General features: G+C 42.0%; 1 protein-coding gene across 6 annotated transcripts in view; it reads right to left on the reverse strand.

Moving 5' to 3' along the window:
• The window catches only part of LOC111865358, a 525090-nt gene that overhangs the window by 112983 nt on the left and 386404 nt on the right, over window positions 1-25703 (reverse strand). Inside the window, exon 1 of one of the 6 annotated variants that reach the window (XM_033751791.1) lies at window positions 20638-20781. The exons of 4 other annotated variants lie outside the window; for them this stretch is intronic. In XM_033751791.1, coding sequence (XP_033607682.1) covers window positions 20638-20685 — 48 coding nt within the window. In that variant the 5' untranslated portion in view covers window positions 20686-20781. Of the gene's footprint in view, window positions 1-6789; window positions 7451-20637; window positions 20782-25703 lie in introns of those variants that run through there. One more of the 6 variants, XM_033751790.1, reaches the window with a different exon arrangement.

A 25703-nucleotide genomic window follows, 5' to 3' on the forward strand; every position in this document is an offset into this window, starting at 1 on the left:
CCAACTGAATTTATATATACTGCATTCTGCCCACATAGTGTATTTATCTGTTCCGTATGGTTCTCACAATAAACAGCGATTATTTCCCTAAACAGCATTAACCGGTTGTCCTTTGTTATGAAGACGTAATGTGTTTCCTGTGAGGTACCAACTGAATTTATATGTACTGCATTCTGCTCACACAGTGTATTTGTCTGTTCCGTATGGTTCTCACAATAAACAGCGATTATTTCCCTAAACAGCATTAACCGGTTGTCCTTTGTTATGAAGACGTAATGTGTTTCCTGTGAGGTACCAACTGAATTTATATGTACTGCATTCTGCTCACACAGTGTATTTGTCTGTTCCGTATGGTTCTCACAATAAACAGCGATTATTTCCCTAAACAGCATTAACCGGTTGTCCTTTGTTATGAAGACGTAATGTGTTTCCTGTGAGGTACCAACTGAATTTATATGTACTGCATTCTGCTCACACAGTGTATTTGTCTGTTCCGTATGGTTCTCACAATAAACAGCGATTATTTCCCTAAACAGCATTAACCGGTTGTCCTTTGTTATGAAGACGTAATGTGTTTCCTGTGAGGTACCAACTGAATTTATATGTACTGCATTCTGCTCACACAGTGTATTTGTCTGTTCCGTATGGTTCTCACAATAAACAGCGATTATTTCCCTAAACAGCATTAACCGGTTGTCCTTTGTTATGAAGATGTAATGTGTTTCCTGTGAGGTACCAACTGAATTTATATGTACTGCATTCTGCCCACACAATGTATTTATGTGTTCCGTATGGTTCTCACAATAAACAGAGATTATTTCCCTAAACAGCATTAACCGGTTGGCCTTTGTTACGAAGACGTAATGTGTTTCCTGTGAGGTACGGACTTAAATTTTATATACCATTCTGAAGAGTTTCCATCTTTAAAGAGTTAACGAGATACGGCTGCCTAACAAACTGCCATCCCAGTGTAAATGCCGTTCCTTTGTTTAGAAAAAGCGCAAGGATTACAGTCTGAACAATTTCACGTAAACTGGTCATATAAATCACATTCTTGCTGAAACCCAAATAAATGAGCACAATCCGTTCACCGCGTTCATCAACTGCGGCTATCATCGATTTCCAGGTAAGAAAGCAAGGCCCCGGGGATGAGCGAGTTTGATCGTGACAATGGACCAGCTTCAGGCTTTTGTTTGACTTCTGGCAACGAGCCTGCCTGCCTTAACCAGAAATGGTTTCTGTTGAAGATAAATGATGCTATGTCCTTGCATGAGGTAATATATCCTATCTGATTCGTAGCAAACCTTAGGTGTGAATGAATCACCCAGGAAAGGGAATCATACACCTTTCAAAATATCACCTATTTGTCAAAGAAGTAGAGCTAGCGATGAAATTAGTACTTAAAAGTTATGAAATTAGTATTTAAAAGCTTAAAGTACAGTGGTTACTGTACATAAGACACTATTATAAACTGACAGGAAACTCTGTATCTTGCCAACGGAGAGATTCTTAGAAAAATCAGGGAATATTACCTTAATCAGCATTAACCACTAGTCTTTTTTTGTAGATATAGGATGTTTTCTGTAAGGTAAAAATATTTTTGTAATATTGTCACGTGATCGAGTGACTATAGATTTTTTTGACTGATAACTGGATATATTACACATTTATACAACTCGTGAATACATTTCAAATATCATTATCACACAGACTAGTGTCCTCAGTAACGTTGCTTGATAACGGCTTCCAATTGCGGACGTTCCTCTGCTTCCGGGCTCATGTCCTCGCAGGTTGGCGACCATCTCACGCCAACCTCATACTCTGACGGCCGGCTGCAGCTGATATTCCCTTCGGCTGCTAGCCACTAACTGAACTGGTTTCCAGCTGCTAACCTCCGACTTCAGCTGTCAATTCCGGACTGGCATCCGAGCTGAGCTAACTCACAAGCCAAAGTCACGTTAAGACCTACGGTCAGTCGGCCAGCCTTGGTGCCAAGACCCATCTGGGGCCCAAGGCCAGATTTTTTGTACTGTCATAGAGTTGCGGTTTTGTCGACGTGGGTTGCCATTTCTGACGTCGACGCGGACCGCAAAGAAAACACCGCTTCCGACAGTTACTCAATTGTTGTATGCGCACGTTGATTAGCGATTGCCCTGATACTGTTGCGTGATTACACAGCCGTTGCCTAGAAATAGCTGTTTTCTGGTCCCTTATTCTAGCTCTCAGGCTCCATGTCAGAATATTAATTAATTTCATACTTTGTAAGGTTAATCACGCCAATATTTTTTAATTTCTTAATATCCAAATAATGCTTAATTTAGACAGCAAAGTTATCGAGAACATTCTGTTAGTTACTGTAAACCATATTCTATAAATACAGATTATATTGCTAGAGCTGAGTTTTCTTACAGCGATGACAAAAAACAGTATTCTTTTTGGAGGACGAGCGCACTGCCTCCATCTTCATGGCGAAAGAGTAATCCGAATAATCCGCTTGCTTGTAGCTCTCTCGTCTTACTCCGGAACCATGAAGTTGAAGGCAGTACGTTCCTTCGAAACGTCATTAAACTTCTACAAGATTACACTTTGTGACACCCTACAAGCAATACTGTTCATACTGTGATGTACAGACTTTTTGCTAAGCGGTGACTCTGTAACCAGCGGCCGTTTGTAGGCAACGGCTCAGTAAACAAGATTAATCGGCAACGTATCCGAATGCAACAATGAAACTGTGGAAACGGAGTTTTCTGTGGTCCGCGCAGAGATGTTATAAGCAAGGGACGAGGGCAGTTGAGGGACAGTTGAGTTGCGGGATATTCATCGGAGAATATCGACGCGAGCACAGAAGCTGAAGAATCTACACTGTTAGAAGCCGTTACCAGGAAACGATTAGTGAAGACATTGAAAGCTGGAGAAGACTTAGTGTTTGCAGAAGTGATTTGTGAAGTGCGGAGATCAGCGAGGGAGCTGTGATTATTTGTACTTACGAGTTGTGTGTATAAGTGGTCAGAAATTCTATTTGCCAATTCACAACCTGTCTACTGTCACACTATAGTATAATAATAATATATCACGTTGGTTCATCACCTCTTAACTAACTCCACAGAAGGGTGTTTACTTCCTTCTGGGTTGTTTTTACGATGCTGTCAGTAGCTAGATTAAATAGGGTCAATTGGTTAGGATGTCAGATGAAGGATGAATTGGAAAAGATTGGGAGAAAGTGGCTGTGGTCTTATCTAGACACTGAGCAAAACCACTAAATACTTCATTAAGAATAACCGGTTTCGAATCGAGCACCTCCCGAGTACAAGTCTAGAGCGTTTCCGCTAAGCTAACCTTGCCGCTCAGCCGTTCTTAACAGCATAATGGTAGCCCGGAGCTCAGGAAATTATCAATCTTTCATGCAACCTGGAGGTTCAGTTCTGTTTTCTGTAAGAAATCCCTTGTTCTCTTCTGACCATCGTCTGTACATGCGATGGATTTAAACCTGACCATCTCCGTTACGCGCAAGGAGAAGCGAGAAATACATCAGTAAGTAGCCAGGCATTGGTTGTAGCTGCACTGTTTGATGGTGAGACACTGAACCTCAGAGCCTGCTATAACCCGTATACATCCCATAAACCTTATCTCAGTACACGCGACTATATCCACTGCGCATTATGCTGTGAGCGGCCAGGTCAAGAAATACGCACAGTAGCAGCTATCTTTGTAAGGAACCATTAGCGACGCACCGCTGTGTGCTACAACACACAGGCGGTTATGAGCTCCGCCGATCTGTGGCCTTCTAAAAACCGTCTGTTGACAAGGAACTATTCCACTTCTTGTGTATTAACCATCTGTTCGGACAGACGACTTCTGACCCAAATTATACGTAATTAAATAGGACTGAATGACTGGTTCACAATTCCAAGGAGTTTCTTTAGTAATGAGGACAATATTTATATTCAAAAAGGGAGGAAGTATCAAATGTCGGAAGTAATTTCATAACTAGAAGGACTGTAGTTGAGTCCCGTTGTTCTTTTGCGTGGCCAGGGCGTCGCTTTGATATTTATATATAAATAGCAACGTTGAACGTAAATAATTTACAGGCCTACCTTATTTAATTTCTGAATTTTCAGTTTTAGGCATAAGCATCAGCATCTACATGCACAGTTCTCCAGAAGGAAAGTTCAATATTCTGGGAGGTCATAGCATCGGTCATTCTAAGCAAAAACTGTATATGTACTGTGTCCTACTCCGAACCGTTTCCGAGATAGAGCTATTTCACTGTACACCCTACAGAGGAGCAACACGCCATGTCCTCACATGAGTTGCACCGAGATAGAGCTATTTCACTGTACAGTACACTGCAGCCTACAGACGAGCAACACGCCATGTCCTCACATGAGTTGCACCGAGATAGAGCTATTTCATTGTACAGACGAGCAACACGCCATGTCCTCACACGAGTTGCACCGAGAGAGGGCTATTTCACTGTACAGTACACAGTACATCCTACAGCAGACGAGCAACACGCCAAGTCCTCACACGAGTTGCACCGAGAGAGGGCTATTTCACTGTACAGTACACAGTACCCTGTACAGACGAGCAACACGCCAAGTCCTCACACGAGTTGCACCGAGAGAGGGCTATTTCACTGTACAGTACACAGTACATCCTACAGCAGACGAGCAACACGCCATGTTGTCACACGAGTTGCAAAGTTCATTGATGTTGACGGTGGAATTTCCGAAATTGTATTATACTAGGTAAACTGTTCCAATTTTGTCATTTGAACAGTAAGTACCGGAATTATAAACGGTATGTAATATCTCTTTCTTATCAACAACAGCACGGCTAAAATGTGCCAGAACACCAACATGCATTCCTTCAGCTATAAATCACAAATTAAATGTTCCCGGACACACGTTGATATGGACATCTTTTCTTGTTTTATGTACGTGCAAATCGGGCCAAAAGTTTCTCAGCACCGATCAGTTAAACTGTGTGAATGACAAATTTCAAAATTCACAAGAAGACAGATTTTAACTAGACTGTACAGGAGGCTGTGTGGGCTCCAGAGCCGGTCTGGACGACGCGGAGAAGATTCTTAGCCTTACCGAGACTCGAACTCTGACCCGTCAGTCGTCCCGCCAGTAGCCAGTCGCCATACCGACTAAGCTATCCCGACTCCCCTTTAGCTACAAACTTAAATTTTTAATTATAAATTTAAATGAAATTTCAATTAACGCTTCACTCAACACGAGAACAATAGTGTACCAACAAGGTAGAGATGTACCCGATGATGGCTGTATGGCCAAAAGCGCAAACGGCTTCAACAAATGAACTTGATGTGACAGAGTGGAGAAAAACCTTAGAGCCGTCTGAACATTAAACAACAGTTGCGGAAATAAGAATGAAATATAATACTCGCAAATTAATTTATCAACGGATATAAAATTTCTAACGTATATAACTGCACTGCGACGTACCGCGTATCTCTGCCTGCTTTTCCTAACAGAAAAGTATTTGTTTTTTCTGTGAATTATTGGTTGTTCTGGGGCTTACAGAAATCTGAATTACAATGCCTTTCTTAGCCCTCCAATAACCGCACAACAAGCCAAAACTCTGAACTCTGCGTATTGTTTTCCAATTGCAACAAGAAAACTCGATATACTGCAATGTCTGGGCTAAATATAACTGATTTCTGAGACTGGGGAAGCCTTTTTGAGCTGTGTACGAGTATTTTCATTTAAAATTCACAAGGCATAAGCAGTTTGATATCCTGAAAGCCTTTAAAGAAAATGAAATATAATTGCCTTTTTAATACGTCAGTATAAATGTTAAGGTCCTGCAATATAGGGATGAGATAGGCAAAATGAACATTACTCGAATTTTTGACCGTAAAATAATCAGGATGTTTTAAAAGTCGCTATACCAAGATTATATTAACGTTCCTGGTGGGGATACTTTATTTACAACCAACGAACAACACAAGGCGACAATGAGGAGCGTGTGTTTGCTTGTAAATAAAGTAGTTTTCATTATAACATTATTATACTCTCGGTAAAGCGAATTTTAGAACACACTGTACGAATAAATTATGGAAAATTGCGAATTCCTCAGGCAGAGAAGTAGACAAATAATCAGGAAATTGGAAAGAACATATTGACAAATAATCTTTTGTCGGATTTCAAATAGGACCTTAAAATTTCAACCCAAATAAAACAGAAAACAGGAAGACCTCTAAAACGACGGAATAATGTTTTTGTAGTATCCTTAAATTGTCTCAATAGGTCTAATACTATAAAATGATGACGAGGTTTTTGAATATATTATTTCATTCTATTATTAGTATAATCCTAATTATTATTAGGAATATATTATTTGGAGCCAAAGAGCTAAGGATGGGATGGGCAGGGTATGTAACGCGCATGGGGCTACGAATGCATATAGGATTTTGGTGGGAAGGTCACAAGGAATGAACCAGTAGGAAGGCCCAGACGTAGGTGGGATGATAATATTAAAATGGATTTTAGAGAGATAGGTAGGGGTGGTATGGACTGGATTAATCTGGCTGAGGACAGGGACCAGTAGAGGGCTCTTGTGAACACGGTAATGAACCTTCGGGTTCCATAAAATGCTGAGAAATTCTTGAGTAGATGAGCGACTGGCGGCTTCTCAAGAAGGGCTCAGTTCCATGGAGTTATTTATTTTTTAGAAGAAACTCAGTCTTCGAAATGTTAAATGAAATCTCTTTCTTATTGACAGAAAAATAAATTAAATATGGTATTAAACAGAATTATTTACCTGAACTTCTGCGTCATTAACATCTTCTGGCAGATTCGTGCGAAAACTGGTAAGGTGACAATTTTCTGAAGTTTCCGGAATTTCATATCGAAAACTAACACACGGTAAGGCCAAACTCTTTGCAATTCTCATCCGAAACGGTTCAAATTCTTTTGTATTATTCATATTTCACTGTTATCCTCTGTCTTCAGCAACATCATTACTTCCACTACATATAACTCACTGTTGCACTAACTCCACGAACAATAGACGCACACACGCAAAAGTAATAAGGAGACACTTCATTTTGTGAGGTCTGTAACTGTTAATTAAAAACGTTAACATCCGTGTACATAAATGTACTTCATCTTGTCACATTTGTTAACATAAAGAAACACTGTATTCACAGATTTAAAACTGAACACATCTGTAATTCTCATATTTAAGACATAATGTAATTATTCCTGACATCAATCTTAACGTCTCGTTTCTATCCACTCTATCGAAGAAGTATACTTTATACCAGACTCCAAGGAGTTATCAATACATTTATGGCTGCCTCTTATCGCGGGAGTAACACAGTGCTGGAGCATGTAACATTCTCTGACACTTAAAGGTCAAACGTCACAGTGAGATACAAACCGTTAGTTGTTCAAACGGCCGCGTGATATAACATTACGTGATTTGTGTGTATAAGCGCAGCTTTAGCGTCCAGTGTACGTGCAATCTGATGATGGTACATGCAACGGCACACATACATTATTATTAGACCAGAGAAGCTTACGGTATGACCTATCTATAGCCGAGACTGTCCGCCATCATGACACAATGGAGTCCAACAGAACAAGTGACTAACGCAAATCTGCGAGGAATTTCTTCACTGCGGAACCTTCAATTAATCCGTGCCTGTATACCTAGTGAATTAAAAAACAGAAAAGTATATTCTAACATTAGCAAGTTAGCTCAGTCGGCAATGCAACCGAGAAGTATCGGCTTCGAGCCTCACCCGCAATACCACCTATCTTGAATATTTCGCGGTTTCCCTCAGTCCTTCGAGAAAACGCAGGGATATTACCTCAGTCTACCGCCGGCCATTTCCTTTGTAATCCATTTTCAACAGCCATCCGAATTCGACGGTATATTACCCGATCTCTTGACAGTTTAGTTAAATAAACCATAAATAAACAATACCTTATTTAGAAAGTTGTATGTTTCATTATTAAAGCTTTTCAGTAATGGACACTTTCTCACCTCTATCTAGTGCCGAGGTCAAGAAAGGTGGAATTATACCTCCATTTCCCCATGTCTTCATGGCGTAGTGCTTAACTAATTAAGCACAGGGACAACTTTAGCTTTATATCATTTTGTAAACTATATGCAATGGGTTTACGGAGTGACGAGAAATTCGTATATTTTAGTGTGAAACCTGAATAGAAGAGACTGCCGAGAAGTCCTAAGCACAGGTGAGAGAATAATATTAAAAATGATCTTAATGATATATAGTCTAGATTGCATTCATCTGGCTGATCTGAACTCAGTTATGAACCCTGGGCTTCCATAAAAGGAGAGGATCTCCTGACTAGTTGCGAGACTTTCAGCTTTGCAAGAAGGCCTCTGCTTATGACAGTTCAGGCCTGTTCAACTTCAAACCATTGAGGGTCGCATTTAAATATTTTTTCTATAACACCTATTCAATGTCTGCCCTGCAGCAATCTGTCATAAGGCGCAAGTTAAGTAATAAGAACTGGATCCATATTTGTACAAAATGCTTCCATATGGACAATGCTTATAAAGCAAGCGCTAAAATGGCGCTCAATTGCATTAATACTGCATATGATCATGACATGATGCTAATTCCATACTTCTGTAACTTAGGTTAGGTATCGTTATGAAATCAACTGGAGAGCAAGAAATTCTTGGTCGGGGCGGGTACAGTATACTGCTGCTGGCCCTCGTTAGCACAGTCATTCTTGGTTCCGAGTCCCGCGGGATTCATTCCATATTTTATTATCAGTTTAACGAAAAGTTGTGGGAAGAACTGCTCGCCTAGTTTCCAGTAATACGACGGACATCACGTAAAGCGAAAAAAATTAGGGAGATACACACACACACACACACACACACACACACATACAGATAGACACGAACACACCCATACAACAAGGTGATCTCATGAGTTTCCTTTTTAGTTTACTTTCCTTATTATAAAACTCAGATGGACAGACAGACAGCAAGGTGATATCATAAGCCTCCTTTTTAGTTTACTTTCCTTATTATGAAACACAGACAGAAGGACAAAGAGACAGCAAGGTGATTTCATAAGCCTCCTGTTATTTTTTTTTAAACGGGGAAAGTAGGCCAATAACACTGAACATTTAGTAACAGCTTTTTGTAAAGTCGTTTCAACAAGATTCGTCACATATATATAAAGAGGGGGGCGGAAAGCGTTAACAGATATTTCGAGTAATCGAAAGAGATACTCGCCGGGCTCAGAAAACGAACTGACGGGCCGCGTGTGATCCACCTGCTGCCATTGGACAGTCTTGAGCCAGATTTTCCTGTTGGAAAACGCTTCATATGTAAACGCCTATTAGTCACCAAGGTCACAGAATTACACATTCCTCAATATTACGATCACTTACGAGTCACTTTATCACTTTACACATCAGAACCACCAGCCTCTACCGATTCAAGACGGCCCCCTTAAACTCTGACATCACTCTCACAGATGCATACGTCACAAGGCTGTTCCAGTAATCAGAACAGAGTAGGGTGTGGGCGCTGCGGTGTCAAGTTGACCAACTAATTACTCAGAATGTCCAATGGAATGTCTCCGTGAGAGTAACACGCTGGAGAGAACCTCGTATCTGGCCGTACAATTTCTCAGGACTCGCTATCTGCTCTCCAAATCTCTGAAACGTTACTGAAGTGGTTGTGTATATTGAAAGATGCCGTTATGACAGTGAAAGTTGAGATCAGTGGTAATGAAGCAAAGCGGGTCGGACTCGAGAATGAAACGACAGAAAAGCATTATGGAAACAGGTTGGCGCGTCACAGTTTCCTCTTTCTGTTCATGATCTTATATCAAACCATAAAGCATAACTGACGATCATGTTTAATAATTCTCTCTCTTATTTCCCTGTTGCTCATACTTTGGAGCATATGGCATCGTGAAACGTTTTGTTTCACTTCAGTTTCTTAATTCTAGGACAGTCGGTAGGATTACTTGGATGGGGGATCAGCCCGTCGCAAGGCCGCTACCTACACAAGACATCACAAACACAGAAAAAATGCAGACAGACATCCATGCCTTCAGTGGGACTCGAATCCACGATTCCAGTGTTCCAGCGAGCGAAGACAATTATCCGGTAATTACATGGAAATAAACTCTTCTTCAGAATCTAATGTACGCTTAATTAGTTAAGAAATATATAACTTTTTATGAAGTCTGAAGGCTCATTACGGAGTTTACACCACCTCACTGGACTCAGTCCTGAGTCAGACGAATCCAGTCCACATTTTCAAACGTAGTTCCACAGAATTCGTCCAAGGCTAAAGCCCCGTACAACACTGCGTAACGTGTGGATTCTTTAAACTTTTCTAGAATGAAGTTCTTCTAAATAATATATAAAGATTCAGTTCGTACCTCACAGCAAACACATTAAGTCTCAGCTACAAAGACCAACCGGTTAATGCTGTTTAGGGAAATAATTGCTGTTTATTGTGAGAATCATACGGAACGCATAAATACAATGTGAGAATGGAGGAGAAGAAGAAGAAGAAGAAGAAGGGAAAGAAGAAGTAGTAGTGGGGGGTGGTAGTGAGAGACACCCTGCTGCAAGAATCACCTCACGTAAACTCCTTATATTCTTGTGAAAAATACATAATTTCTAATTTGAATTGTTTCTCTTGAACCGAAACATGTAAGGCGAGTGAAATAAATAAGTGACCTAAGAACGTTGTTACACTCGACGGATTATTCATTGACAAAATTTCTATATTTCTTCAGGAATATAAAAATTTATATAAATTCTGATGATTATACATTAATTTTCTGGTTTCTGTTAGGGGTGGAGTCGATCTCAGGGCCAGAGTGCAGCTGGGAGTGTTAGTGATTTGAAAAATTTAATAACCTCATCGAGAATCCAACCCGCAACCTTCAGCCTTGTAGTATAGTGCCTGAACCAATCACTGCATAAAAACTGCATACAATATTACAGGGATCTGAAAATTAGGTAAATGTCAACTTCACTTATCACACTGGTAGCTTTATATTGCAGGTACTGAAGTTGTACTCCCGCGTTATATCGAGGGTCTACGGCGTACTGATTTCGGTAACACCTAAAGCTCTAAGTCCCCTTTGTTTAGCTTAAAGCTGGCACAATGACAGAACAGAAGAATCAATCCAAGGCTCTGTCTGTGAGTCTCGCAAATCTGCCGTCGATATTGGGTGAAGTATCGGAAAGACGAGTTTCACTTAATTGTAGTAATTGCCATCGACAGCCAGTTGGCACAGGTTTTGGATTCGGCTCTGTTGAAGTGTCCAATTGCGTTGAGGTTTCCATTAATTCACTCTCCTCACACGTTCATAAACACACGCTAAAGTTCCTAGTTTAAGGTGGGGCCGATATTAATCAATACACCAAGGTGAGGCTTTCGGATCAAGTGCGGTTTATATTGTGTCTCTGTTAGCAGTGATCTGGGTTCCAGCAAGGCCTTGAGAGGTCAGGAGTCGGTAAGCTAAAGTTACTTAAATAAGCTTATCAGCTTCAACGTGTCTCTCTGTATGTATGTAACAATATGAGGACCGCTGAGAGAATTTGTTTCGCAGTTTTACTAAAAACTGTCAATATATTGTCATGTTGGTATAATAACAACACTGAAATTTAAGAGCCGGTCACGGTAGCCGAGCGGTCTAAGGCATGCACTGTCTTCGCTCGCTCGGAAGCCGGGATCGTGGGTTCGAATCCCACTCAGGGCCTGGATGTTTGTGTGCGTTTTTCTGTGTGTTGTGTACATGTAGAGACCTTGAGACGAGCTGATCACTCGCCCAAGGAGTCCCACCGAATGTGTAAGATCTAGAAAAACCGAAGTGAACGAGTTCATGGAGGTAGGCCTAGGCCCACTGGGGCTGTAGTGACAAGAATTTTTTTTTAAGACCTACATGTCTTTCCGCGCGTCTCTTGAACCTAAGTTGTTAAATATTTAAGGAGAAAAATTTTTGGAACTAGAATTTCAGAGAAAAACGGAATATAATTCTTATGACCAGTACAACTTTTTCTTCTTATTTACGATTTTCGAGATAAGTAAAGAAGATGGAATGAAGGCAGCAGACGTTTTAAGCAATACGCAAATTTTATAACTTGTTATAACATTAGTCTCCAGATGCATCCCACAGGTCGACTCTGTATAGCACGGTGGTCATTATACATATATACCACGTGCTTTAACAATAAGACGCTGCATTCTGCCAGCGGACTGTATTTGGGTGTTTCGTATGTTTCTCGCTATGAACAGAGATCGTTTCTCTGAACAGCATTATCCGGTTGGGCTTTGTAGCGGAGGCGTAAAATGTTCCTTGTGAGGTACGAATCGAATTCTTATATATTATTGGGAAGACATTCAGTCTTTCTGACTCAAAATTAACCTACCGTACCCACATATCCTGTATTTTGCACAAAACTAATTACAGACTGAGGCATCTGAACCCTATATTAAATAAATCCTCCACCATGTACATTAATTTAGCGTTGGTAATTTATAAATCACTCCTCCGTTCCATATTGTCATATGCCTCCCCCGCATGGGGCTATGCTGCCAACACTTACATAAATAAATTACACATTTCAAAATAAAGTCCTCAGGATAATAAAAAATTACCGAGGGTAACACCAATTGCAACCTTACACGAACAGCCGGGAATGCCATCAATAAAAAGTCATTTCAAGAGGTTAGCGAGGACATGGTACCAGAAGTCGGTAACCAGCGAAAACAGTCAGATTCAGGCACTAGGACACTACGATCCCACTGGTGATAAACATCTGCGTCCCTTATCCTTGTTTGCAAGATAATCAGCTCTAATATCTCTTACAGGTAACCGGATGATTGAAACTCCCCAAACGCCCAGTACGCCCGCAGCCACATCGACCAACCATCACCTATGCTGGACAAGAAAAGAAGATGTGATTAAATCAGAATTGTAATCATAAAATCCTGTGATTAGATGAGCAACAAACCTTCCCCTCCTCCACAATAGAGATTTAAAATTTTCAGTACTTAAACAGTTATAACCCTTTGAAAATATGTTATATAAATGTTGGCCGCTCATCCAAATTATGCAAAAGAAAATCAAAGTAGGAACACATATGTAAACTTTTAAAATAAAACAACAGCACAGACAGGGTATAATGTTAGGGTTCGCGCATTTAATGCCGGCCTGCTGGCTAGAAGTCAGTTTGCATCCGGAAGGTCCTGCGGCCGGCCAACTCGACCAAGGTTTTCCGTGGTTTTCCTCGGTCCTAGAGCAAATGCTGAGTTGGTACCCAAATTTCACGTTGCACTGTCTGCCTCACATGCAGCCCTTCCATTGTCAACATTAAAATTTCACCCTAATATAGCCCTCCCAACGTTATCGAAAAATTTTATTACTATAGTGCACCCCTTCCAGGGTCATAAAAATAATATAATACATTAAAAGAAACCGATTATATGCTCTACCTATACCAGAAGGACAAGCGGGCACTGCCTGGGAACCTTCAAAGTCGGAGATATAGTTTCTCCCGCCCCCCCACCNCCCCCCCCCAATGTAGTGTGTCTCACTATCAACCCCACTTCTTCTTCTTCTTCTCCTCAGACAAATTTATTCAGTCTTTAAAGGATTAACTTACGTTAAGAAAAGTTAAAAGACATTAAAAGGTAGGATCTGGCTGAGTATCTAATAGCATTGTGTCTTTTAAGGGTAAATATTTTCTCATGTCCATCTAAAACTTGTTCTACGATGGAAAGTGGTTATCAAGTTCACATTGCCGTATTCATCAGTCATCTATACCTATACCAGCGCCAAATATGTATTATGAAAACAGACGTGCAAACGTTCAGACACACAGACATTCTACATATCCGAGTTCTCTGGAAATACTTAATAGCAATTAAAAATATTCACACTATTAGAGTATGGCCTCCTTTTTGAAAGTTGTAGACTTGGCAATAAAGCATCATGAAAATCTGGGCAAAGTTGCTCTAAGGAACTCATAATTATCAAAACCTACAGACCCTGGAGTCGACTCATCCTCTAACAGAAATGAGTACCAGGAACCTTCCTGGGGATAAAGGGCAGCCGACGCCTAAGGTTGACAACTTCACCGCCATCTGTAGGCCGACTGTCTAGAAAATATGGGAGCCTCGACGTTTCACAACCTTATGGACCTCCACGGCCTGTTACAGGGATAATTTTACCTTCATTCTATTGAATTATTCGATCACACATACACAAAATACAGACTTAAACGCAGCTTCAGAGAATTATTTGGTATACTCTCCACTTAGGCCTGTTTTCGTACAAATTCAGTGACATGCTACGGCCACACAGAGCCATCATCAGGTATATATGGTGATCAGCGTAAATTGTTATATTGAATTGTATTATTGTATATTATTTTCGGACGTACATCCCTCACAGCCTCTATACTGCTACAGCAGAATACAACAATTTACGCAGATCATTATATACCACTATATATGGGAATGGACCACCTCTGTGGCCTAGTGGTCTGAGTTCCTGGCTACAGATCCAGAGTTTCCGGGTTCGACTACCAGATATTCGGAGAAGTAGTGCGTCTGGAACGGGGTCCACTCAGCCTCGTGAGGATAACTGAGGAGCTACTTCAAGGAAATAGCGTTTCCGGTCTAGAAAATAGAGATTAACGGCCGTCGGGATCCGTTGCGCTGACCACGCAACACCCTCTATCCGCTAAAGTTGGTACTAACTTCGCCCACAAGCGGCGGTCGCTGTGTCGGTATAATTCGCTTTCAGACTACACGCCACGGACCTTGTTTTACACCTGGGAATGACCCTGTTGTGGCCGAAAAACGTCGTCAAATTTACATGAAAACACGGACTACGTGGCGATTCGACCAATAATCTGTGAGGCAACACAGTAAAGTACATTCCATGTTACGGTAAAACTAAATCATTGGTAATGATGAATAATAACAGGTAATTAAATATAATTACCAAAAGTGGCAAAATAATCATTTATCCAGTAATTAGGAACTAATAATAACTGGTAATTATTCATAATTACAAGTAAAATAATCATTGTCGCGAGATTTATCACATTTACCTTAACGTGCACGCACGCACACACATATACGTATATATCAAGTGGACAGTTGAGCCAAGTCACACGACCTTCTCTTTCCGCTTATATAGAAAATGAAATAGGTCCCTCCTGAGCTCATTTAGGGACTGACCCTAACATTGCCCGATTTCCTGTAGAAAGGACTCCCTACTAATGTCTCAGCACCGCAATTGTTGTGTTGAATACAGCCACAGACACAACCAAATAACCACCTCACGCAATACACTGACGCTACCACACTTCCAGGCGCCTCTGAAAGCAGTAAAAGAGAACAGAACTTTTTATGGGCAAGTCGTGCGCGTATGCGGTCTAATATCAGTGAGAATCTTCGTGGGAGAAGATGTCCGTAGCTCTTAATACAGCCCCACACGCGATGNGGGGGAGGGCGGTAATTTTATCCGAAGGCCCATATGAACTTTCCTGGTTGAATATCAGACCAAATAAATTCACAGAACAAAATTAAAGAACCAAGAGAGACGAAGCATATTATGACCCATGAAAAGTTGTTAATAATATTATATAATATCGTTTAAAATCAATCGAACTAGGATTATTGGAGCCGGAATGCTGAACGCGTGGGAGATATACAAATGTATACAGTCTGAGTTTTTGACCTGGCCACTCTCAGCGTAATGCGCAGTGAATTTGGTCGAGTCCACTGAGGTAAGGAATGCACGATTTGTATTGGTTATAATAGCGCCTTAGTTACAGCGCGTCATCATCCTTCCTTCCCACAATGCTGACGCAGCCGCTACCCCTGGCACACTTCTTACGCGCAACCTAGATATCAGATGAAAAAACATGACATGTATAGCATTTTAACTGGAAAACCCGGAGGGAAGCCATGATGGCAGTAACTAACTATACTAAATTCACGGAGCAGAGTTCTTGAGAAGGCACCAGTCACTCACCTGCTCAAGAACTAACACTTTATGGAACCTGAAGGTTCATTAGCGTGATCGTTAGAGCCCACCACAGGTCCCTTTCCTGAGCCAGATAAATCCAGCACATAACACCCCTATCATATTTCTCTAAAATTCATTTTAATACTATCCCCCCGCACGCGGTGGCGTAGTTGGTTGAGGGGCTATGATACAAGCGGGAAAGTCGCAAGTTCAGATCCCGATGAGGTCATTGGATTTTTTCAATTGACCTAATCCTTCCAGCCGCACTATGCCCGTGGGGTCGACTCAGCCTCTAACAGAAATGAGTACCAGGAATTAATTAAATAATTTGCCTAAGAAGTAAAGCGCGGCCGGCGCGTAGGGCTGACAATCTTACCGCCATCTTTGAGCCGATTGTCTAGAGCATGTGGGACCCTCAACGTCTCACAACCCTATGGGCCTTCACGGCCTGTTACAGGGATAGCTTTACGTTTTAAGTTTTACTATCCCCCTACCTACGTCTAGGTTTTCTATTATCTCTTCTTCTGGATTTTCACACCAAAACCTTGAATGCATTCCTTTTCTCTACCATGCGTGCTACATACCCTGCCCACCTCATCCTCCTTGGCTTCATCCTTCTAATATACTTGGAGAAGAGTAAAAGTTATGAAGTTCTTCATTATGCAGTTTTCTCTACCCTCACGTTACTCCATCCCTCCTTTATTTAAATATTCTCCTCAGCACCCTGTTCTCAAACAGCCTGAGTCCATGTTATTCCTTTAATGCCAAAGACGAAGGTTCACACCCGTACAAAATCACAGGCAAAATTATCGTTTTGTATATTCTAATATTTACGTCTTTTAGGGCAGTTGGTAGTAGATAGGATAATATTAAAATTGAAAGTAATGGAATCTGAGGGTATGGATTCGTGTGATTTTGGGTGGGGTCCAGTGGTGAGTGTTTGTGAAATCTATAATGAGTCTTCGGGCTCCAGTGAAGGTGGGCTGTAAATAGCTAAGCATTTGTCAGTTTCTCAAGAACTGTGCCGACAGACGGTGGAATTAATTTGTGTAGGCCTTGACGACGTCATTATATAAACCAGAGATAAATAAATCGATAAATACACGAAGAGTTCAAAAAGACAGCACAAACCGATATCTCAAGACACAAATTCTGGGTCTCTTTACACTAATGATCAGAACAGATGTAAACATAACGAATACGAGTGCCACTCTGCACAGAAGTTAACACATGTCAATAACTGACAAACCCACGCGTTCACTGCCAATCGCGTAACTACGCAAGACACTCCATATTCTCCTAGGCGACACTGCATGAATCACCCTGACCACCTGCCACGGCGATCATTCAACACACACTGTCTGACTGTTACACTGACTGAATCTCTCTAACAGCTAGGAATTAAAACACACACGTGGCCGACGAATTTACCGGTTAATGATATGAGTTGCAAGTTTTAAGTATTGCAGCATTTTACAGCTGGGCTCTCACTGTAAGCATGAGTGACGTCACAGCTAGTGTTTCGCTGACTGTAGTTGAAGGTGTATGATCTGAGCTAAAAACATTTACCGCTTACTTCTAGCTCCGCATCACTAGGCAACACAACAATCCCCATATAATTCTGTAGTCACTTAAATGTTTTTCCTGCGCTTAATTTAGTAAGCACTATGCCATGAAGACATGGGGGAGTGGAGGTATAGCTTCAACATTCTTGACCTCAGCATTAGACGGACATAAGTCATCAGCTTCACACCCCTACCGCCGTACTGCCGGGTAAAGAGCCCACGGTGCCCACTGGATAGGAGGCTGAGTGGGTCTCAAAGCCAGTCTCGACACTGTGGAGATGAGAAAAATCTTGTTTTTTTTTTTTTTTCGGGATCCATTCACTTGAAATTAAAAATTATAGCGGGTCTGGAACGGGGTCCACTCAGCCTCGTGAGGATAAATCAGGAGCTATTTCAAGGAAATAGCGGCTCCGGTCTTGAAAAATCGAAATTAACGGCCGTGGGGATTCGTTGAGCTGACCACGCGACACCCTCTATCCGCTAAAGTTGGCACTAACTTCGCCGAAAAGCGGCGGTCACTCGGTCTCTATAGTTCCCTTGCGGACTCAAGCCACGGAGTTTATTTTTTTAGTTTTTATATTCTTAACAGAGATAACATTTTAACCAGTCATAATCCTTGCCACGTGACAGCAGGTAGCGGCGAAAATCTCTAGTGCGCATGCTTAGTCCTATTCCTCCCACACTCGCTCGAGGTCTTGTAGCGGTTCTTGTATTTCTCGTTATAGTGCGTTAACTACAAACTACTCTACGCGTTTTGTTCCAGTGCTCACACCTGGTACGTCATAACGTAAGGTAACTTGTATTCGGAAAGCTCTCAGTTCGAATTTCGGCCATGACACAGGCTATTCTGAGGTCCTTCTCGGTTTTTCTCAGTCTCTCCAGGAAAATCCCAAGGCAGAACTTCGATTAGGTCACGGTCGCTTCCTTCCAATTCCTGTTCTGTTCATTATTCGCCAATGATTCTATTATTCGATGCCATACTGTCTGTGACACTAACAGCGTAGTCAAATAGGCTAAAAAGGGGGGGGGGGAAGCATGATATTCGGTTCGAGGTCCTTGCCAGTTACACTCTATTTGCATTAAAGGCAGGAAAGTAAATATTTCCAGCACCTTCTCTTATGTTAAGTTACATTATTCACATTTCTACTATTAGAATTACAAATCTGTTTGGGGACTCCGTTTCAATCGAAGCTAGGTAGTAAAGTTCTGGAGAAGGCAGACGATCAACCGCCTCTTTGCCCCGCGGAAGCTTTTAAGGAATGCTAATTTTGCTTTTCCATGAATTTCCTCGCGATTACTTAAGGAGAAAAAGTATCTACTGACGAAAACAAGCGATACGAACTTAGTACGCCGCATGGAAAGAGATATTTCTGGATTACATCAGTTAACTCTGGGTCGTGCAGTAGCTTAGGCTGTTAGACGCCGGCTACTTACACCTGGCTTCATGTGAGTGAGACTTTTGGTGGGCAGAGTGACATTGGAATAACATTCTCCGAGTTTCTTTGGGGTTTCCCCTGATACTCATAGAACTGCCATTGCCCCAGACTCATCTATTACTGTCCCCTGAGATGTATGAGAGCCCTGAGTAGGCAGGACATCATCGCATTCTCCAGGGCTCCATCTCTGCCCCAACATTTGCCTGGTTACAGAACAAACACGTCACTTCGTGATTTTTGTTTGAGGTAACTGTATGTGAAGCCGGTCACGGTAGCCGAGCGGTCTAAGGCATGTACTGTCTTCGCTCGCTTGCAAACCGGGATCGTGGGTTTGAATCAAACTCAGGGCATGGATGTTTAGTTTGTGTGTGTGTGGGTTTATCTGTGTTTGTGTAGAGGTAGAGGCCTGCCCAAGGAGTCCTAACGAATGTGTAAGATCTAGAAAAACCGAAGTGAACGGAGAAATTCATGGAGGTAGAGGCCTAGGCCCACTGGGGCGGTGGTGCCAGGGGGGGGGGAAACTGTATGTGAATGCAAAGCAATCAGTCGCAAAACAAATCTGATATTGCTGAAACTTTCATATACAAAGATCTTAAAATTTCAACCACAAAAAACACTGTTATTAATGAAAACTAAAAACTTCAGTCAGTTCTAAATATTGTGCCGATCACAGTGACCGTGCGTTCTAAGGCACGAACCGTCTTCGACCTCTGGAACACTGTGGTCGTGGGTTCGAATTCCACTCGAGGCATGGATGTCTGTGTGCGTTTATTCTGTGTAAATAGTGGCCTTGCGAAGGGCCGATCCACTGTCCAAGAAGTCCTACCGACTGTGTATGAAGAAAATAAGAAGGCTGCCACGGTCCATAAGGGTTCTAGAGCCATAGTTGGATGAATGGAGAAGTAGATATATGGATATAGATATATAGATGGATAGATAGATACATAGACAGAAACTCAGCGAGCTGTTATACTCGTAGTTACCTGTAGTTACAATCTGGAAGTGGTCAATAAATTATATGATACACAGCTAGGATACTCAGTCTCTGTGCCCATATCTGAACCCGGTATCTCCCAAACACAAAGCAGGAACGATACTAAATCGACTCCTGAATTGGATACTAACGCCTGAAGGAATAAGGAGAGGTAAAGTTGTCCCTGTCGGAGAAGTTCATGGAGGTAGGCCTAGGCCAACTGGGGCTGTAGCGCCAAGGGGGGGGGAAGTTGTCCCTGTACATAACTAATTAAGCACTGCGCCATGAAGGCGTATGGGGGAGTGAATATTTAGATGTACATTTTCTTGACCTCGACACTAGCTGGAGGTGAGTTGTCAGCTTCATGCCTCGGCTGCTTTACCCCCTGGGGACTAGCCTCCCATTGCATAGGAGACTGGGTGAACCCCAGAACCGGTCTGAACTCCTCGGTCGTCCAAACCATAGCCAGTAGCTATACCGACCGAGCTATCCCGGCTACTGAAGGAATACGTAATAGGCCTAATTACCTGATATGACTAATCTATTGCGGAAATTAGAAGAGTGCACGATAATAATAATAATAATAATCTGATGTTGACTATATTATTTTCCAGTTCGCAGATATCCTACCTGTACAGTAACGTCCGAGTGAGAGTCCTTAAGTTGGTAACTGGGCATGCAAACGGGAAGCAATGTGGAACTCAAAACCACCCACAGGCCTGCCCCTTCCTGTCTGAACCTAAATATAGACTCCGCGGCACAGTGCAGCTTACATACTTGTCATCTGACCTCATCCTGTTACCCTGCTGAAGGGTCTGCTGCCATTACTTCACGCTTGCGCATTACAGAGATATGACGCACAGAGCAGCAATGCCACGGATCCCAAGCAGCACTAAAAACAATGGTAAATTATGCAGTGGCATACAAACTGCAATGATTATACAGCAGCTGTGGCCAAGCTGTGGCTCGCGAGGCGAATGTTGATGTCTTGTACTGGTAATGTGACTAGCGGAAAAAGCTTGTTAATCAACCTCACCCCCCACTTTAAAGTTGATCATTTAACTACGCTGTCAGTATCCAGACTATATAGTGTCGATGATGGTTAACGAACATGGAAAGTTAGCGGAATCAGAATTGGCAGGGGAAACCGAAGATCATTAATTCAATCCTTCATTCATCAATGGCTCTAGAGCCCTGTGTTGGGCCCTGGCCGCTTTCTCATTTTCGTAATCCTATACACAGTTGATAGGATTCCTTGGACGGGGAACCAGCCTGTCGGGAGACCCCTACCTGCACATAGGACAACACAAACACAGAATAAACTTACAAAGACTGGAATTCGAGCCCACGACCCCAGCGTTCGACCGAGCGAAGGTAGTTCATGCCTTAGGCCGCGCGGTCACTGTTCGGCGGGGAAACCGAAGCACTTGGAGGAAATGCACCTCAGTGCCACCTTGTTCACAATTCGTATGACCCGGGATCGAACCTGGAGCTGCCGCAGTGGGACGCCGGCGACTAACTGCCCGAACAGTTACACGCCAAGTGTAAGACCATTGCAATGCTTGCTGCTTGTTTACTTTTTCTATGATAACTCTTCTACATTGATGATGGAAGCAATACGTTATCCCGAAACATTACTGAACATCTTCCAGACTGTACGGTGTCACATCCCATATACTCTTCATAGTAAGAACCTTATGGCCTTCAAATCTCAGTTTTATAGACTTTTTTTGGTTAGTCTTTTCGGTAGATAATAATGTTTCGGAGGGATATACTGCTTTCATCTTCAGGATTGGTGTTCGCTGGCTGATAAACTGATTGGAGTACACGAGCTAGTGCTTCCTTCACTACGAATCTCAAATCACATCGTGATATTGAACCCCGAAGTCCGCGGTGAGAAAGCAGCACCCAACAGCCTGATCAGTGGCAAGCCCGTGTGGTAACGGAGGGTTTGACCTCAAGTTGAAATTCTTGTTGGATGGGATTCAGCGGCGATTTAACCTACTCTCGACATTTCACAGCTCTCAAGATGGGAGCGTTATCAGATTTGTGTTAGTGAAACCCAGACTCTTAACGTATTAAGTTTACGATCTTCTGGGACATGACGCTTCATAGTGCTGTCTGAATCTTCTTCCATGTGTCTCGTAAGGGGGACAGTCAATAAATAAGTCACAAATTGATATAACACGTAAAATATGTGATATTCGAAAATGAAAACTATTCTCGACATACCCTCCACAAACAATGATACATATGCACCACTGCTTTACCAGTGCGTCGAAACCCGCAGCACAGAAATTTTTGATTATTGTTTCAGCCACTTCTGCACCTCCGTTTCAACCTCTTCGTCATCAGCGAAACGTTTGCCACCAAGGTGGGACTGCATTACGCGACAAATCCTTTCCACCGTAAACAGGAAACTTTTTTTATGAATATCCTTTGCATCGAGTCCTTTTGCCCACAAAAACGTACAACAGGATGCTGCTCTTCTGTAGTATGCCCCTCAAACACGTTCGCCATTTTGACTACTGAAACCAACCTCTGAACATGCGCATGCACGTCTGCTACCTAGACTGTCTCGAAGCTGGACTGTGCTGCTACCTAGTGATACACATAGAAAAACTGTTACGTCAATTACAGTTGTTTTACTTATATTTTTGACTTATTTATTGACTTTCCCAAGCAGATGGAGGCTGTAGGTTTCCTCTGCACGTTGGTACCTATTAGCAGACAACACGGCGCCATATTCCAGGGTGTTTACAACAGTAAGAAAATAATATGTCAAATGTTAACGTGTTCTTCAAACATGTCACATCTTCAAAATCGCCCTGGGTATTTCCTTCCATCAGTGTACTTACTTTTGTTCTTGTTTTGAGGTATTGTACTATATGAATAAAAGCTTCGAGGAACAAATGTCAACATCGAAATGTACGACAAAGTGCTTGAACATAATTTTTTGTCCAAGGAATTCTGTCTCGCTGAAGTGGAGCAAGGGTGGACAAAATAATTCCGTGGTATAATAGTGTGACATGTTGCGCAAAGGAGAACCCCCCCCACCAGCAGTGACGCGGCGGGTGAGTCAGCGCTCCCCTCCGCCTCCTCCGCACGGTAACGTAACGGTGACGCAACCGGATTGTTACGGTAGTAACAGCGGTTACTACCGCTTGCGTTGCTAGCAACACAGCGCCAGGCAACAACGGTGCCTATTACGTGGCCGTATTGTCCGATCGAGGCTACATAAGGAGCAGCGAAGGCTATTCACAGTCAGTTGTACTGTGACAGTCGCCGAGTGCGTTATCAACGACTTCTCAGTTCGCAAGTTACGAGCTACAGCCGCGTGTGCGATAACCAGTGATAACCAGTCATATCTGGAGTGTGTAATTCAGGGAGACTTGTATAGCTCCCGCATTATTAGTACGTGAAGACTCTCGAAGAGAGTGTTAAGAGATTTTGTTCTAGGGTTTGTAAAGTGTGGAAACCCGTAACATTGTTATAATTAATTGTAGCCGTTGTTTGAAGATTGTTAAATAAACCAATTAACCATCTCTACGGCCTATTCAGTAACGCAAAACACGTTACAAAAGCAAATGTGATCTTAAGGTTCTCACGAAATTGGTACAGTGGCACAGAAGTTCAGGGAGGACTCTGTGGCCTCCATCTTCAATATTGCAGATGGAGACAGAAAGTTCCTCCGAAAATTTAGGTTACAATAATTTCTTTCCAAATTCTTTCCAATTCACTCATAATTCTAATATTCGACGCCATATAGTCTAGACACTAATACTGTCACAACATAAAACACGAAAGAAAAATAAAGGAAATTGATGCATATGCTACATAATACGTACATTTGTTAAGTAAACACTCTTCCAGACGGGAACCGTGTGAGTCGGTCGCCAGAAAGCACCCAAGAATAAGCTGCACACTTACCTGTAACAAAGAGATGCATTCAATAAGACAAAACAATATTACTTATGCCAATGTTTCTCAGTCGGTGGGACGTGCCTCTCTGGTGGGGCGTGAAGACTAAAAAAATATATTAATCATTTCAGTAACACAAAATCCACTTAAACTTTCCCATATTCCAAGTACAAAATTATAATATGCACTGCATTACAATATACGCAAGTCAATAAAAAACGAGCACACTATCGAATGTCGCCATTGTTTTGTTTATATACACTCCTCAGACATTACAAATTAAGAATAGTATTGTGACATGACGCCTGAAAGCCGGAATATCGGAGCCAGAGTAGACGTTCTTTCCTAGGCAACAACCCCAGACCAGCTGAAATAATTAGAATTGAGAGAGTCTCTTAAGATGGCAGTCGAATGAATGAAAAGAGATGGCAAGAAAAGAATTATACTGTGCAAAGAAGGCTTTATGTGTGCTGCAGTTACAACGGGACTGTTATAATTAGTGTGTTGAAATCCGTTGCCAGGACACGACTAATAAAGCCTGAGAAGACATAGCGTGTTAGCTATAGCTTTATAATTAACTGTAACTACGAGTTGTGTATTAAAGTGGTCAGTAAATCCAATATTCAATCCAAACTCTGTCTAATAGTCAAAGACCTCTAATACCTGTATGTGACAGTATTGTAGCTTGTAGATCCATTGCTGGATAAAGGTCGCGAATCAACGCCCATTGCTGGGGCAGCAGGCTTAAGTAAGCCGTGTTATGCAACAACAAATAACTGACTAACTCCATGGTTTTAGTCCGCAAGCGAACTATACCGACAGAGAGACCGCCGCTTGTTGGCGAAGTTAGTGCCAAATTTTGCGGATAGAGGGTGTCACGTGGTTAGGGCAACGGATCTCCACGGCCGTTAATCTCGGTTTCCTAGACCGGAACTACAACGAATACGCATGCAAAAATAGAATAACGGTGTTTTCTATGTGTTCCGTGCCGATATATTATAACCAGGGAAGTTGAAGCGATGAGTTGAGTTCTGCAAGGGAGGCCAAGAAGAGATGGAACTATAATTAAGCTGACAATTCAATTGTGGGATATTCGCCGGATAGTAACGACGTGAGCATGGAGGTTGAAGGATCTCCATTGTTGAGGTCTGTTACCAAGCAATGACTAGTGAAGACACTGCGGGCTGGAGAAGACTTAGTGTGTGTTTCGGTGATAGTGCTATAGTTGTCTGCGGTTATGTACTGCAAGCTGTGAATAAATCCATTCACAAATCCATACCCCGTCTATAGCGACACACACACACACACACACACACACACACACACACACACACACACACTTGAGAGTATTGTTTTGTGCATTTGTTTCCACATTTATAGAAATTTGAGATCCAGCACTGATGTCATCATTACATTCTGGGGGCTGGTGAACACTGCGTCAGATCCCTCATCAGAGTTTGTTTTTTGAACGTGTCTAACGAAAGCATTTAATTAGGTTACATCTTTTGACTTGCTACCATCAGGAATTCAATATATTTGTATAATATGGACGGTTGCATTTTCACTGGCGATGGGTCTCGTCTCGTGACGAAGGGGGACAAGAGTGAATTATAGCGTAATTATTCGACCAGGAACACATTTTGCGAGCGGCTGCAGGAAATATAAAAGCAGGGTTGGCATTTATGGAGAGGTGTAACAATAAAGAAAGTACAACACTAAAATATATCCAGTTTATTTCTTATGAAACTTAAAATTTCGGGGGGAAGGGTTATATT

Source organism: Cryptotermes secundus, unplaced genomic scaffold (genome assembly GCF_002891405.2).
Source record: "Cryptotermes secundus unplaced genomic scaffold, Csec_1.0 scaffold114, whole genome shotgun sequence".
In the NCBI taxonomy this organism is placed as follows: Eukaryota; Metazoa; Arthropoda; class Insecta; order Blattodea; family Kalotermitidae; genus Cryptotermes; species Cryptotermes secundus.